This window comes from Thermobia domestica, chromosome 14, assembly GCF_964235325.1.
Source record: "Thermobia domestica chromosome 14, izTheDome1.hap1.1, whole genome shotgun sequence".
In the NCBI taxonomy this organism is placed as follows: Eukaryota; Metazoa; Arthropoda; class Insecta; order Zygentoma; family Lepismatidae; genus Thermobia; species Thermobia domestica.
This window is the reverse complement of record NC_137467.1, coordinates 120,970,035-120,985,526: the sequence shown is the minus strand read 5'-3', so window position 1 is coordinate 120,985,526 and position 15,492 is coordinate 120,970,035. Positions and strand designations below refer to the sequence as shown.

The 15,492-nt window shown below is 36.1% G+C and overlaps 1 protein-coding gene across 1 annotated transcript in view; it reads left to right on the top strand.

Moving 5' to 3' along the window:
- Positions 1 to 12,907, top strand: part of v (Tryptophan 2,3-dioxygenase vermilion) — a 114,351-nt gene extending 101,444 nt beyond the window's left edge. The window contains exons 6-8 of the mRNA XM_081738774.1: positions 2,390 to 2,639; positions 10,037 to 10,130; positions 12,632 to 12,907. Of these exons, the coding sequence (XP_081594900.1) occupies positions 2,390 to 2,639; positions 10,037 to 10,130; positions 12,632 to 12,821 (534 nt within the window). The 3' untranslated portion in view covers positions 12,822 to 12,907. The remainder of the gene's footprint in view (positions 1 to 2,389; positions 2,640 to 10,036; positions 10,131 to 12,631) is intronic.
- The last annotated feature ends 2,585 nt before the right edge of the window (positions 12,908 to 15,492 follow it).

The following is a 15,492-nucleotide window of genomic DNA, read 5'->3' as shown; positions in this document are numbered from 1 at the left end:
TGATAGGGTTCTTGTTGCAGAATCTGAAATAAAAATCAATAAGATGTTAGAAAACTTGAGGAAGGGCTGTGAATAATATGGGATGAAAATAAATGTTAGGAAGACAAAAGCCATGGTGATTGGAATAAAGCAGTCGGTGTCAAACATGGAAGTAGGAGTGGAAAAAATAGAACAAATGACTAGTTTTCGGTACCTGGGTAGTACTATTAGTGACGATATGAGGTGTGAACGTGAAATAAAAGCAAGGACAGGAATGACGAAAGAAGCCTTTAGGAGGGAGACAATACTAATTTATGGGACCTTGAATAAAGAGTTGAGAAAGAAGATTCATAAAATGCTTCGTGTGGAGTATTGTACTGTATGAGGCAGATACATGGACATTTACGCAAAAATTATGAAAAACAACTGGAAGCTTCGAAATGTGGGTGTAGAGAAAAATGAAGAGAATAAGCTGGGTCGAGCGGACAACGAATTAGAGAGCATAAGAAATGATGGGGAGAAAAGATCAATTTTAGATATTATTAAGAAGAAGAAAAAGAAGAGAAACTGGTTGGAACATTGACTAAGAAGGAACTGTGTCATGAAGGACGTGCTAGAGGGCATGGTGAAAGGAAAGAGAGGGAGAAGCAAAGGAAACTACAATTAATGATCGATATCAAAACAGACAAATCGAACGTGAAGACGATGATGAGGTTCTTGAAGTTTAACACATTTGTAATCTGCTATGAATGATTGTTTTATTACTTATTGGGATCGAATTCCATATTTGAAATTCTGACATTGTTAGTTAGTGGTAGATCATCATCATAGGTATTTTGCCATTACGGGAAGATTACATGCCACAACTGAGAAGTTTGCATGCTTTACGGTCTTTAGCTAACCTCTTCGTCTTGACGTACAATTTTTCTGTTTTGATACCGTCAGTCAATTGTAGCCTCCTTCACCCCGTCCCTCGAAATCGTAATTAGCGCGGATGTTGAGGTTATGTGGCTCTAATCAGATTGTAACTTTAGAAACAAGTGCTGATTTGAGTTTTGTAATCAGTTGTGCAAAGATTAGCTGTATAGTTCTTCCTCATTACTCTTCAATGTTGTACAAGTCCTCTCACCTAGGTAAACCTGCAGTTTCCGTCCACTATTTTTCTTCTGATGATTTCTTACCCCGAGTTATGTATGTTATTACCTTGATCGCTGTTGCTTTCAATATGCCTAACAACACATACTCTTAACTAACCACGCACCAACGATTTGCTCTTTTTGAAAATCTGAGAAGTCTTATCAGCAACGTCTAGCTTATTGGACACCATCTCATGCACTATTCAACCCAACATAACATTAGGAGGACACAATGGCTCAGTTATAAAGTGGTGATGTCTGCTGTCAAGGAGTTCCCTGATTCGATCTAAGGTCATGTGAGTTTGTGAAGGACAACATCGTATTTGTGGGTTTTCTCGGGGCTCTGTAGCTTCCTCCCGCATTCCCATTCCAGCAATCGTTCACTTTCATAATCATCCGTCTCTTTTAGCTGAAAGGATATAATATTAGGACGTTAAATTAAAGATTTTTATATTTCCCAACACTACACTAACATAAGACCGACACAGTGTACATATGATCAATGTTACTAACTCACAAGGAATGCATATTATAGCAGGGGTGCCCACAAGGGGGGGGCTATGACGCAAACTGCGTCATTGAAATATTTGGGGGGGTTAAAATCTATATAAATATGTTTGATGAGGGGGGTAAAATTAATCGAAAAGAAGATTTTTTCATGGAAGAACACATACGGATAGACAATTGGGGGGGTGCGTCATAGACATAGGGGGGGGCATCACTGATTATAGTATATGAATTTTCCATTATTTTCGTAATCATCTTGTATATGATAGATCTAGATGAATAATTAATCATATTTATTTATCTTTTTATTAAGACATAAGTTGTATATCTACAAATGATACTAATCAAAGAGGAGCCTAAAACATGTCCATAGTTATGTGTGTGTGTGTCGCTTAAACATTTACTAAAATTGCCTTTCATTTCATCATTAATCCATAGGCTATATAATTTCTTTATATAAACAATGATAAATTAATTTTAAATGTTTTCTCCTTTTACATCTTATCAAGATAATACTCAAAGTATGTGCAGTAGATTGTTGGCTAAAAAGGTTAAGAACTTGTATTGGATATCGAAAGTACAAATATATTCAATAGCACTACATTTATCGTGTTATTTAGTGAAATCCTATTGTAGCTATATATCATTGTTACTGTGGAAATTGCTTTTTTTTTCTACCATACTATATACAGTCTACTTGTGCATTAAAATCGTGGAACTTTGGCTATCCTCAATATATACAACGTATTATATTATATTTGTTTCAGGAGCATCCCAACAAACTGGTCCGTCAGTATATGCTGACAGACTACGAGAAAAGGAAGGAATTATTTGATTCTATTTTTGATCCTTCAATACACGAGGCTCTTATGATCCGAGGAGAGAGACGATTCTCCCATCAAGCTCTTCAGGGTGCCATTATGATAACCTTCTACAGAGATGAGCCTCGCTTTAGCCAGCCACATCAATTGCTTATGCTGCTTATGGACATTGATTCCCTCATCACTAAATGGAGATGTAAGTTGCATCACTGACTTCCCTAAAGTTATAATATTTTAGTAAATTTATAAGTCAACTTAAATTAAGGCGATTAGAATTTTTGAATGTACCCCCGACATTTTTAGTGTTGACAAGAAATTGAACCCACAACCTTTCAAAATAAAATTTAAAAAAACTTCAAAAATACCCTATTTACCTAAATGTAACTTGCATTATTCTTCAGGACTAATATGTAGTTTAAAAGTACACAGTGGCGTAGGGAAGGGGGCTCAGAGGGGCCGCTCCCCCAAAGAGGTCCGGCAATGTATTTTGGTACTTTGATGTTTGTAATTTTTTTTATATATTTTTATGTTTATATATTTTTGTGTTTGTAATTTTTCTATATGTGCCTATAACAGCACTTGCCCCCCCCCCCAAACACACATCCTGGCTACGCTACTGAAAGTACAGGATGTTTCAGAAACAATCATTCTAGTTAAAATGTAAATAGAACATAAACACTTCAGATTAATTGAGCGGCTCGGGCGAAGATAATGGTAAACACCACTTCCGGTGAAGTTGAGTTACTAGATGGAATGGATTGGCATCGAACCACAGAACAGTATGCAGGTAATTTAATTCTTGAAATTTACCTGGAGATGGCAGGGGAAATTTGTTTGTTATGTGCCATTACATTGAATTGCATGGGAGTGTTGAATCTTATTTTCCAGTTTGTTTAAAAATTAGAAAATATGACATACCATTATCTTTGTCCGAGTCGTTCAATTTTATATTAGTACAAAGATACTTATGAAGTGTTTTCATACCAAATCGTAGGTGTTCAATATACTCCCTCACTCCTAGGATGAACGACATACATTCATACATGTAATATTTTACCGAATGCACTCCACATTTTCTTCTGGTAAGCTACGTGGGGACGACCACTGGATTTCCCTTTACACAAACCATCCGTGACTTGGATTCGAATTGTTTATACCATCGCCTAATACTCTGAGAAGTTAAGATGGCCAGATGGCCCGTTTTAACCGGGACAGTCTCTTTGTTTTTACCCGTTGTCTCGTTTATTTGTAATTCTCAAACTGAAGGCCTAAATGTCCCGTTTTTCGGGAAATATGAAGAAAGTGCCCTGTAATTGTTATTCAAAATGTAATCGACAAGAGCAAATTCTACACTCTTCCGTTAAAATGACTGTGTATAGAGCTAATTTTGGTACCAGCGTTAAAAAAAAGGTTTTTTTTTCAAAAAGAACAAAGCATGTGTTTAAAACATCAAAAAGATGTTTAACATGTTTTAAACATGTTTTAAAACGCACACAAAAAACATGTTTTAAACTTTTTCAACAGTTTAAAACATGATTTTAAACATATATTTCAAAATCGTGTAGCAACTTATTTGTTAAGATTTCTTGCCCTTTACTAGCAGCCAGTGATGTTATTCTAATTTTTCAACAATCGGTTCTGTATATACACATACATATCATATATATATATATATATATATATATATATAGAGAGAGAGAGAGAGAGAGAGAGAGAGAGAGAGTAGGTGGATAGGTACATAAATAGATATTACTCTCTTAGGAAATAAACCGTACCAAGGTAGACAAAAGCATTCTTTTTATTGGATACCACAAGTGACAAGAAGTGCCCTACACAGTATTCTAATACAAGGTGGTGTGACGAAATTAGGTACTACTGCAAATATCTAGGAAGCAAATTACCCAACATAGATGGCTGTCAAAAAGTATTGGAAAGACCTTAATATAGCAATGGATCAGCAAGTGTTGATAATATACGTAAATCACTCTCATCACTAAATTCATGATCCCAGTTTTCATTCTTGATATCTGAGCATTTGAGATTAAGAAATAAACCGCTTATACTTCATTCTACGGAATCATTTATTTAACCCTTTAGCTGTGAGAATTTTTAAAAACAAAGATAGTTAAACTAAAATTTACTGTTTCTGAGTATAACTGGGTAAAATTTACTATTTTGTCTGGTTATAACAAACGGTTCTACGAACTCGAAATATTTAACAACCGGTTCTAGTGAACCGGTCGGAACCAGCTGATGAATAGCACCACTGCTTGCAACCGACTTTTTCATTTATTTTATTCCGGTTAAGACTACACTGTGTTGGGTACAGAATATTTCAGTATAGATTAGTGATTCTCAACTTATTTCATATCACGACCCCTTTTCATTACACCCTCTTGCCAGTAACTCTCTTAAGTACTTACTTGGTTGTAATAAGCTTTTTAGGTAGATTTTAAAATCTATTTACTATGGAGATTTCACACAGTCTATCGATATACATAGTGAAATAAAAAGTCCTCAGCACAATTGTGATTGAGAATGGGTTGAGGGAGGATGATGAAACTTGAAAGTGGTTTGATACATCAGATGATGCGATGGCAAGTATCATTGCGGCCATCTTTGATTGCAATTCAAAGTTTCAAATGCAAAGGGAGTCATTTGACATGTTTTAAGGCTAGAATTTTACCAGAAATACGCTTGTGCGGTTATTTAGCCCTAAGAACGTGCCTAGTATGTTCTAGGTATGTTCCCCATGCCATAAGCGTCAATGAACCACAAAATTGCTCCCCATAATATGTTAAATCGCCTATATGCGTAATGTGTTTAAATTAAGGCGAGTCTAAAAACACTTTACACAAGTAAAAAAAATATACCCCAGGGGGGCGCGAATCACCAATCTTTGGATTATTAGCCGTGTGCTCTTCCGACTTGACCACGAAGGCGATGAAGAGAGCGTCGCATGTAGAGGGATAAATTACTGAGGTCTTTTAAATTTGGCTAATCAGAGTGCTCCTTTAACTGCGTATATTCGACGATAACCGTTTGGGATCATAAATTCTGCTCGCCATGTAATTTTATAACAAAATGACGAGTGTCTGTTTATTTTCTTCCACATTCACTTTCAAATGATCGGCGACAGTTGCCATCTAATAAAGTTGATGCGTTTGTTGCTTCTAGTACACAATCGCTTAGGAAAAAAAAGCAACACATGAATCAAACGTGGGAGATGAATTTAGAACACATAAATGGCGCATGCCTAGCACATTTGTGGTGTTAGGGTATCTGAAACGGTATGTATCTAAAGGACGTACATCTTGTGGTGTTAGGGTATCTGAAACGGTATGTACCTAGAACATGACACGTATATGTCCCAAGTGACGACGTAAAAGCAAATGACTGTTAGAGTGCGAAACTTAGCCTGGTATATAAATGCTATATTCGTGGTACATAGTTGCAAATATCAATTAGGAGTAACAAGTACCTAAAACTGTAGGTAGCTGAAGTACATACTTAGCATATGAATATCATATGTGCCAAGTGTCGCGTACCTAAAAAGTAGCTGGGACACCTAAATGGCACATGTCTAGCATATCTTGTGCTGTTGCTCCGGATACCTCTGTATTAAAGACCCTGTTGGAGAAACATCCTGCCCACCCTGGCAATTTCATTGCGCCGGATTTTCCTGATGATCAACACACTTTTCAAGGAGTTTCGACTATGGAGGTTCAAAAAGCAATTAACTCCTTTCTGTCAGGCAGTGCGGGAGGCCTCGATAGGCTTTATCCTTCAATTCTTAAAGACTTTCTTTCTTGTCAAATACTGGAATCTAAAGAAAAACTAAAATCCTTTTGTGATCTACTTAATTTAATTATTTATGGAAAAGTACCAATGGAAGTTTGCCAGCTAATTTTTGGCGCCAAACTTACAGCACTGAAAAAAAAAAGATGGTGGTATTCGGCCCATAGCAGTTGGGAATATTTGGCGCAGAATATCGTCAAAAAATAATTTACTTTAGAACACGTGAGCCAGTTAAGAACTTTTTATCCCCACATCAGCTTGGTGTTTGTGTTCCTAATGGGACCAAAGCAACTGTTCACGCAACCCGAGTTTATTTCTCTTCTACTCACAGTGCTAGTAAGGCGGTTGTAAAGTTGGATTTTCGTAACGCATTTAATGAGCTTCGCCGGGATACTATGCTTGCCGCAGTGATGAATGATTTTCCTTCAATTTATCCGTACGTTTATCAATGTTATGCTCAACCAAGTGACCTATTTTTCGACGGAAACACTATTTCTTCTCAGAGAGATGTACCACAAGGTGATCCTCTGGGCCCAGCACTTTTCGCTATAACTATTCACTCTTTAGTTAAATCACTCAATACTGAATTAAACATTTGGTACTTAGACGATGGAACAATTGTTGGTGAACCCTAGATGGTTCTTTTATCCTTAATAGAAATAAATGAGAAGCCATCACTTCTTGGCTTGCATCTTAACTTTTTTAAATGCGAAGTGGGTTGTCTTGGAAGAGATGAAACCACATTCGACGAAATCTTTAGAAGATTTAATGAGGCTGCACCAGGCATACGTCCTCTAACAATTCAGAATGCTTGTCTTCTAGTAGGTGCTGCTCTCACATCGAAAGCACTCACGAACATGCTATTGAATTATCTAATTTAGAATTATTCTTGTCTCGACTTTCCTCAATTTCAGCCCATTCAGACTTTTTTTTTTTTTATTTTACGGGCATCTTTACCAATCCCTCGTTTAACTTTTTTTTTTTCGACGCTTTCCATCTTGGCATGAGAGTTCTTTGCTGGAAAAATATGATATTGTCCTGAAATCCGGCCTTGAATCAACTCTGAATTGCTTCTTAAATGACGACTCTTGGATGCAAGCATGTTTACCTATTGGCTTGGGCGGTCTTGGTATTCGACGAGCTGTGGATATGGCGATTCCTTTATTCTTAGCGTCATACCATGGATCTTTGCGTTTAATCGAAGCTCTCCTTCCACAGGGTTATTGTTTGGACCCAGATGGTTCAGTTCAGGAAGGCTCTAATAAGTGGGCAAGCTTAGCAGATACAAACCTCCTAGAAATTAGCAAAAAGTGTTATCAGTCATCTTGGTATACATCAATTGCATCTCAATTACATAATCATCTGTTCTGAAACCATTCGGCAGCACCTTCATCAACTTGGGAAGCACAAGTTGGGTCGATGGGTCCCATATGATTTGATTCTGGACCAGAAAACAACGCGAGCAAACGCCTGTGTTTCTTTACTGTCTCGCCTGAGGAGTCATTTCTGGACAGGGTGTTGACATGTGATGAAAATTTGGTCCTGTACAAAGCTCCACGGTGCCATCATCATTGGTTAGTATTCCATGAACCAGTTCCAGAACAGTCGAAACCAGCACTACACCTCCTGTATGTTTGGTGCATTGGCGTCCCTGGCATGTAAAATTTGGGGGAGGACATCAAAGGAAATGATTATTATTTATATGTTATTCTGTTGTTAGTAAATAAATTAAATTAAAATAAAATATTGAATATTTCATATTTCGAAATGCTGGGGGGACGCGTCCCCCCCGCCAGAGACGCCCATGGCGTGGACTGCTCGCGGCATCATGCATCGGGAACTGCTACCAGCTGGTCGGAGCATCAATGCAACTGTGTACTGTCAGCAGTTGAACCGTGTTCAAGAAAAACTCTAAACTCTGGAGCTAGCACTTCTGAACCGCAAAGGGGTCATCCTGTTACAGGACAACGCTAAGCCCCACGTGACTAGAATGACCCGAGACACCATTCTACGCCTTGGATGGGAAACACTATTGCATCCACCATACTCCCCGGACATTGCACCGTCCGATTATCACCTGTTCCATTCCTTGAACAATCACCTTAGAAAATGGCAGTTCAAATCCCTAGTAGAGGTGCAAAATGCACTTGATACCTGCTTCGCTTCACAGCCCACCAACTTGCACCGCGATGGAATCCATGACTTCCCAGAACGTTGGCAGAAGGTCGTCGATGCTGATGGTGACTATTTTTGATCTTCCACGTACGTTTTAGGTGACATATCGATGTTCGAAGGTAGTGGATGAAAAATCGACAGAACTTTCTTGGTTACCTTTATAGTTCCAGTTCCAGTATTGAATTTGCATAGTTTGGAAATTTACCGTAAATTCACACTGTAAAATGAAACGAATTTGTTCTCACCTCAGACATATAACCTTTGTAAAACAGTGAAATGTACTTTCCCAGTTACGCAAGTAATTAATTGTTTCCGGTGTAAAATAGGAACACCTACATCTAGAACTTCATTTTAAAAAGTGTCATATGCTGTAATTAAATCTTTTAGGTCGGGGTCACCAGTGTTGTTTACTACATACAGTGGTTAAGCAAGACAAGCCAGGGGAACGGAAGTTTCATTGGTGCAATCTAGCTAGTAGTTCATATCTTATGAGAAGCCTGATTATTTTTGCTTTGTATGGAACATCATAGGTTATGGTATTGTCATTCATTATAGAAATTATTCAACTCGTAGTCATTTCTACAGTAAAGAAGGCATATTACGAGTAGCAATATATATACAGAGATAACCAATGTGAAAAAAAACTATAGTGAATCACGAATTAACACAACAGGCAATTCAGTTAGCGAGCTTCCACCATTGAGTAACTTGATAGATGTTTATCATTTTTATTCAGGTTTCGTTAAGTACTTCAAGTGATACAATATTTCTTACAGGGAGGTGACCAAAGGGTATTACCCCCTCAGACTTTTGGTTTACCCACACGAAATTATTAAATCTGTGATTGGTATGGTTAACTATTGGGCTGCCAAAATGTCTTAAGCCGTAGCAAAAATGCGAACTAAAGCTCACACCCCAACACACCCACCAGCTGAGCCAGTAAGGGTTCAGCAGCTGCTAAGCGAGAGAGCCTTAGCGAAAGAGAATGGAATTCCTTCAGCCGATAGCAGCGCCTGAAACGGAAGACTAGGTGTCAAGTCAATGTGGTATATATTTATAAAACCGTCTACAAGAAGAAGAAAAATATTTGGAAATACTTCTTAAATATATCAACACAGTAACAGCTGTCAGAAAAGCAGCACATTTAATTTTCCTGTATTTCTTGTTTGGAACTTCTGATCGTATTCAGCTTTTTTTTTTTTAAAAAAAAAAATAAATAAATAAAGCAAATTTTTGTAATTTATTACGACATAGGTTCATTTTTCATTAGATAGATCATACACAAGTAGATGCCAAATCCTTCAAATTCCTTGCAAGAAGTGTGTGGCAATGTGTCAACATTAAAATATATTCTGAGTTCAACTCTAGATTATAATGGACCTAAAAGCGCATGAAAATAATATTAATAGTGCCTGTGTCAATTACTACCGTTGAAAGGTCTTCAGCACAATGAATTTAACAACGATCTTATACTATCTTTATTTTTACTCGTACTTTCCGGTGTAACATCCACGTCGAACATTATTCTCATGTCTCCCATTCCAGACTACTCAGAGTTAGTAAATTGGATAAGACTATTCACTTAAGACTTTTAACATTTTGTGTGTTCAATCCTTGCAGATAATCATGTAATTATGGTGCAGCGGATGATTGGTTCTCAGCATCTTGGAACTGGAGGTTCATCTGGTTATCAATATCTTCGATCAACATTGAGGTAAATTGTATCTATCTATCTATGTATATAAAATACAGTGTCCATCTATCTAAATATATATATATCCTTCCTTAGTGTGTAGTCTAGAGAAATCTCTCATCTCTAAGTTCTGTATTGGATTACGTACAAATACGTAAGTGCTCAGTCCGTGAATCAAAATGATGATCTGAGTAGTTTTTTCAATCCGTCAAAGGAGAAAAACTTTGCAGCTTCTTCGAGTTAATTTCAGTTCATGAAACTAAAAGATAAATGTTTACTTCAAATATTCAGAAAACCTTACCAAAGTAGTGCATATTATAAAGTAAATAAATTTGTTTAAAATTAAAGCAGAACTAGCCATCAAAGAGGATGGCTTGTGATTTTTTTTCTGAATTAACATCTGCTGGTACTAGTAATATTAGGAAGGTATATTAGCAATTCTTTTTATACTGCCACTTCTACAAGTTTTATCGAACTTGCTTATCAAACCATTCCAATCAATGGATACTTGTTAGTTTTAATGATTATTCCAAATAAAAAATTTCTTTAGGTAAATTAATATAAAATCCACAATACATTGCTTTACGCTGTGTTATTTTTTGTAAGATTTGTCTACGTTCTAGATGTATGTTTAGTTGAAATTACATTCATGGTTTAAATAGCCTGTTTTAGATGTTAGAAGTAATCTTCTATCACAATAGAAGAATATCCATCATCTGATGGCTGAGATCAGGATTCATATACAAAAGTAGAGTATTTAAAATATATGCAAAACAAAAAGCCATGTTCAGAAACAGTTTTATGCATGATTAGTGTCGTGCTAACAATTTGACTAACTTGTGATTATAATTTCCGTATTCATAAAAACATTTTTGATATTATCGATGACTTTTGGAATATCAAAACTGATTAATTTTAGCTCTAATAATAATCAAAAAGTTTTCCCAATTTTTTGTTTGTTTTACCAGTCTTACCTGTTTGTCAATAACATTTAATATATAAAAGTCCTCCGGATTTCACAAGACGTGGTAGGTAGGAGCATGTCTACGTACACATATTTCTTTCGCAGGTAGATTTTTTTTTAAAGGCAAACACATATTACAAACCAATATAAAAATAAATACCTAATGAGCTGCCAGTAAATTACAAACATTACATTTCTAGTTTTCCGTTCCTTGCTTATGCACTTTTAGGGTAAAGGAGATGTGTATTTAGTGAAAATGAATGACTATAAACGAGTTGTTGGAATGAGGATGTGGGAGAAAACAAGAGAACCCCAGAAAACATACGGACATGATGCTGTCCTCTACAAACTCGCTTGACCGGGATCGAAACCTGAACCCCTACCACTCATGAACCTTCGATGTCGGGCAATGCCCAGAGGCAGGGCAAACAAATAAAGCATCATTAACAGTGCCATAATGGAATTTCATGAGGTAGGCGCATCTTAAAGTCATCACTATAGATCAGAAACAACCTGTGTATGAGATGTATTCAAAAAAAGACCGAACTTCCGCTGTTCTTGCTTGATTGCTCATTATACAAACTTTCAATCACTATCTTTTTCAAAGAACTGCTCACTATTGCTAATGCACTGTTGACATTGTTTCTTCAAATTTTGGAAGGTATGCTGGAAATACCTTTTTTTTTCGATTGTGTGCATTACTGTCGTAGCATTTTTCTGACTTCCTCTTTGGACTGAGTACGACGTCTATTTACAAACAGTTAACTAACAATTTTCACTTATCACAGTGCGCACAATCTGAACTGAAACCAATCAATCATAGCACTGCGTTCGGTTCATCCAATCACTCTTCTATGTTAGTTAAGTATTTAGAATGTTTTTGTTAAAGTTTCCCCCAGTTTATCCAAAATTTCTCATAGACGTTCTGTTCCTCTACCTCCTTTATTTTTGCTTTTCCACTAATTAAAAAAAAATGAACAGCTTAGGCACGTCGTCACTCAATCGATAGTTACTTGACAACTAACGCACAGATCGGAACCCAATACAAAGCGATCTTCTATCAAAATATGCCGCTATGCGCGCACAATAGCTGGAGCACGCCACCTAAAACCGTTAGCCCATTTAAAAAATTCGGTCTCTTTTTTTGGACACCTCATATTATTTTCAGCGAGTACGATATAAATCACCTTACATCACACTGAATTATTTTGTAGTGACTATTAAGATTAAGATATGCCACCAGGGGAAGTAATAAGCATCTTTCGTTCCTTCCATTTTAATAGATCATTTTTTATGTTGAAGTGTTATATTGTTTGATTCATTGCTGCTGAAACTTTTTGTACTGAATTGCTTCATTGTACTGATTCATTCCGGTACTTGCTTGTACGTTAACTTATTTGTTTAGTGTTTGCCCCAAATCGCTACATTTATAGTGACCAAGAATATTATATCCCTGGAAATCATCATAGTACTGTATTTCTGCTGAGAATGGTTAAATTATATATATATATGCTACTTCTCAAATAGTCATATGATTCTGTTTCTTGTTCATTTTCAGTGACCGCTACAAGGTATTCCTCGACCTATTCAATTTGTCTACATTTCTGATCCCACGGAATTCCATTCCATCGCTCACACAAGAAATGAAGAGTAAGTTGTCTATCACTGAAGATACCAGCCTTTTAACCAAAGAGCAAGAAGCCAATGAAGGTGGATCTTTAGAGAGCTCTGTTGAAGTATCACTGTAGAAAAACTTATTACATTTCTCCAATTGAAAAACATCTCTCTTTTTTCAATACGATTTCAACAAATATATTGTTTTACAAGATTATAATATGTATTTATATTCATAGTATCCAACTTACTCCAAGTTACTGAGAAGAGTTATTTTCTGTATTAAACGAACTCACTGTTATGTAACATTAACTTAGAAAGCTCCTTCTACTATCATAACTTTTAACGTTAAGCAGGGTGCAAATTACAAATTATAAGCAATAAGATATTTTTCCTTTATAAGCAATATTACTGTGGAAATTTATACACGACATAACCGCTAGAAAACACACAGGATGTTGTCCACCACAAACTCAATAGCCTGGGATTGAATCAGGGACTACTCGCACCAGAGGTGTGCACTCCACCACTAATTTGAAGGTTTGTGATATGTCATGACGAGTAATGTACACAAAATTCTGTTCTAGTAAATGAAATAATATATGGGAAACCTACCTAGACTAACGAAAATTAACTAACTAGGGATGATTCCATATCGGGACCAAGTACCTGGGAAAAAATATATATATCGTCTGAAAGCTCTTGCTATTAGAAGTACGAAACCGTTTTCAAATTATGGGCAAACCCGCAACTTGACCCTATAAGGGGCCGGTTTGTTAGTGTTAGTGACCCTATGTATGGCATATTCGACAGAATAAAAATGAATGTTACGCATAAGCGCCTGAAGCCATCATGTTCCTTTTTGGCTCATTGCTAGAATGTGACTCGAGCAAGTGTTTGCTAATATCACTTTGCACCCAGACAATGTGATAGATGGTTTCTCATGAAACGTGGGATAAACATCATTCGTCATTAGAGAAAATATACTGTGGACATATTCCTCTCCCAAGTACCCGTTTGTCAGTGTTGCCAACCAATTGCAAAATGAGAAGTTGTAAAGCAGGTTCCGTACGATGAGACTTTTATACACCAAACTTGGCAGAAACATCACGCGACACTATAGCAAAAAGGCGCTGAGTGTTACCGCCTCCCAACTATTCTAGGTTGTCAGTGTTATATACATTCAGTGGTACAGAAACCATCTACCACATTGTATTTATAGTTCGTTGGCAACACTGACCAATGGGTATGTCAGGGTGCAAAGTGATATTATCAAACTCTTACTCGAGTCATGTTCTAGCAATGAGCCAAAAAGCAACATGACGACTTCAGGCTCTTACGCGTAACATTCATTTTTATTCTGTCGAATATGCCATATATAAGGCCAAAAATATCAACAAACTGGCCCCTTATAGGGTCAAGTTGCGGGTTTGCCCGTGATTTGAAAATGGTTTCGTACTTCTCATAGCAACACCTTTCAGACGATATATAGGTTTTCCCCAGGTACTTGGTCCCGATATGGAATCATCCCTAGTAAGTGTTGATCTCTTCAAGCATTTGCTTTTATTATTTATTTTATTACTATTATTATTATTTTTTTAACTTGTGAACTTCCGAAAGCACACAAAACGCAATACTTTCACGATATAATCTTTTGCAACTGTTACCCGATTACTCACATTCAAAGCTGACGAAAGAAAGAATATAAATAAACTTACACGCAACACATGTTCACTCATTTCTGATTATATATCGAATTTCACGCCTCCAACTTAAACGAATGTTCATATTAAGCATTTTCCGAATAAAGAATCCAAAATTTTAATACTGGAAAGTGTCCCGTTTAGAAGTCGAAGTTTGGAAAAGGCTGAAACACGTTTCTGATTAATTTCAATTAAAAAGTTTGTGTACCAGATTTCTTACCTCCAACTTAAACGAATAGTCTCATAAAGTTTTTCTGTATAAAAAATCGAAAATTTGGGTGTTATAGAAATTGTTCTCATCCAGCATTAGAAGCGGAATTGTCGAAACATGTATTATCTTCTTTTTAATTAAGAGTTTAAATATTGAATTCTACACTTCAAACTTGAATGAATCCTTACATTTCGCAGCTTCACAATAGAGTCGATATTTGTAAGGTAGAAATTGCTCCCTTTTCCCCATTTAAGAACGGAATTTTTGAAAAATACTGAAACCCATATTTAGTTATTTTTAGCGGGAAGCTCATATGCAAAGTTTTATCTTCTTAATATGAGATTCTTCATTCTTGAAAAATAAATAAATAAATGAATAAAAATAAACTCTTTAACCTCCCTGTTTTTACGCAAAAGGAGTTTGTTGCTCTAGCTATAGTAGTATGGCCTTTATGTTGATGTGTGAGTCACTTTTACTCTTTTATATAATAGTATAGATATGAAAGGAAAAATTCTAAACCACGTCAACTCATAATTATTACGAAATTTCCAAATGCAATAATTGGTGCAATAGTGATGAATGACATAACTAGGCCACCGACACAAGAAGCTAGAGACTCAGCTTTGAGTCATATATTTTTCCCTTTCAAACAAGATGTAATTTCACCTACAGTAAATATTAGATGTAAATATTAGGTGTATTACTACGAAAAATTAATTAATGCTTAAAAAAAAAAAAAAAAGAAAAAAAAGAAAGACGCAACATCCCGAAAAGATAATACGCGAATAATCAGATTAACCCCTTAAGGACTTATTAGATTTTCTAGCAAAAATTACCTATATTTTTTATTGCTTGTTTGAATATACATAATAATACATAATACTTGTAGAA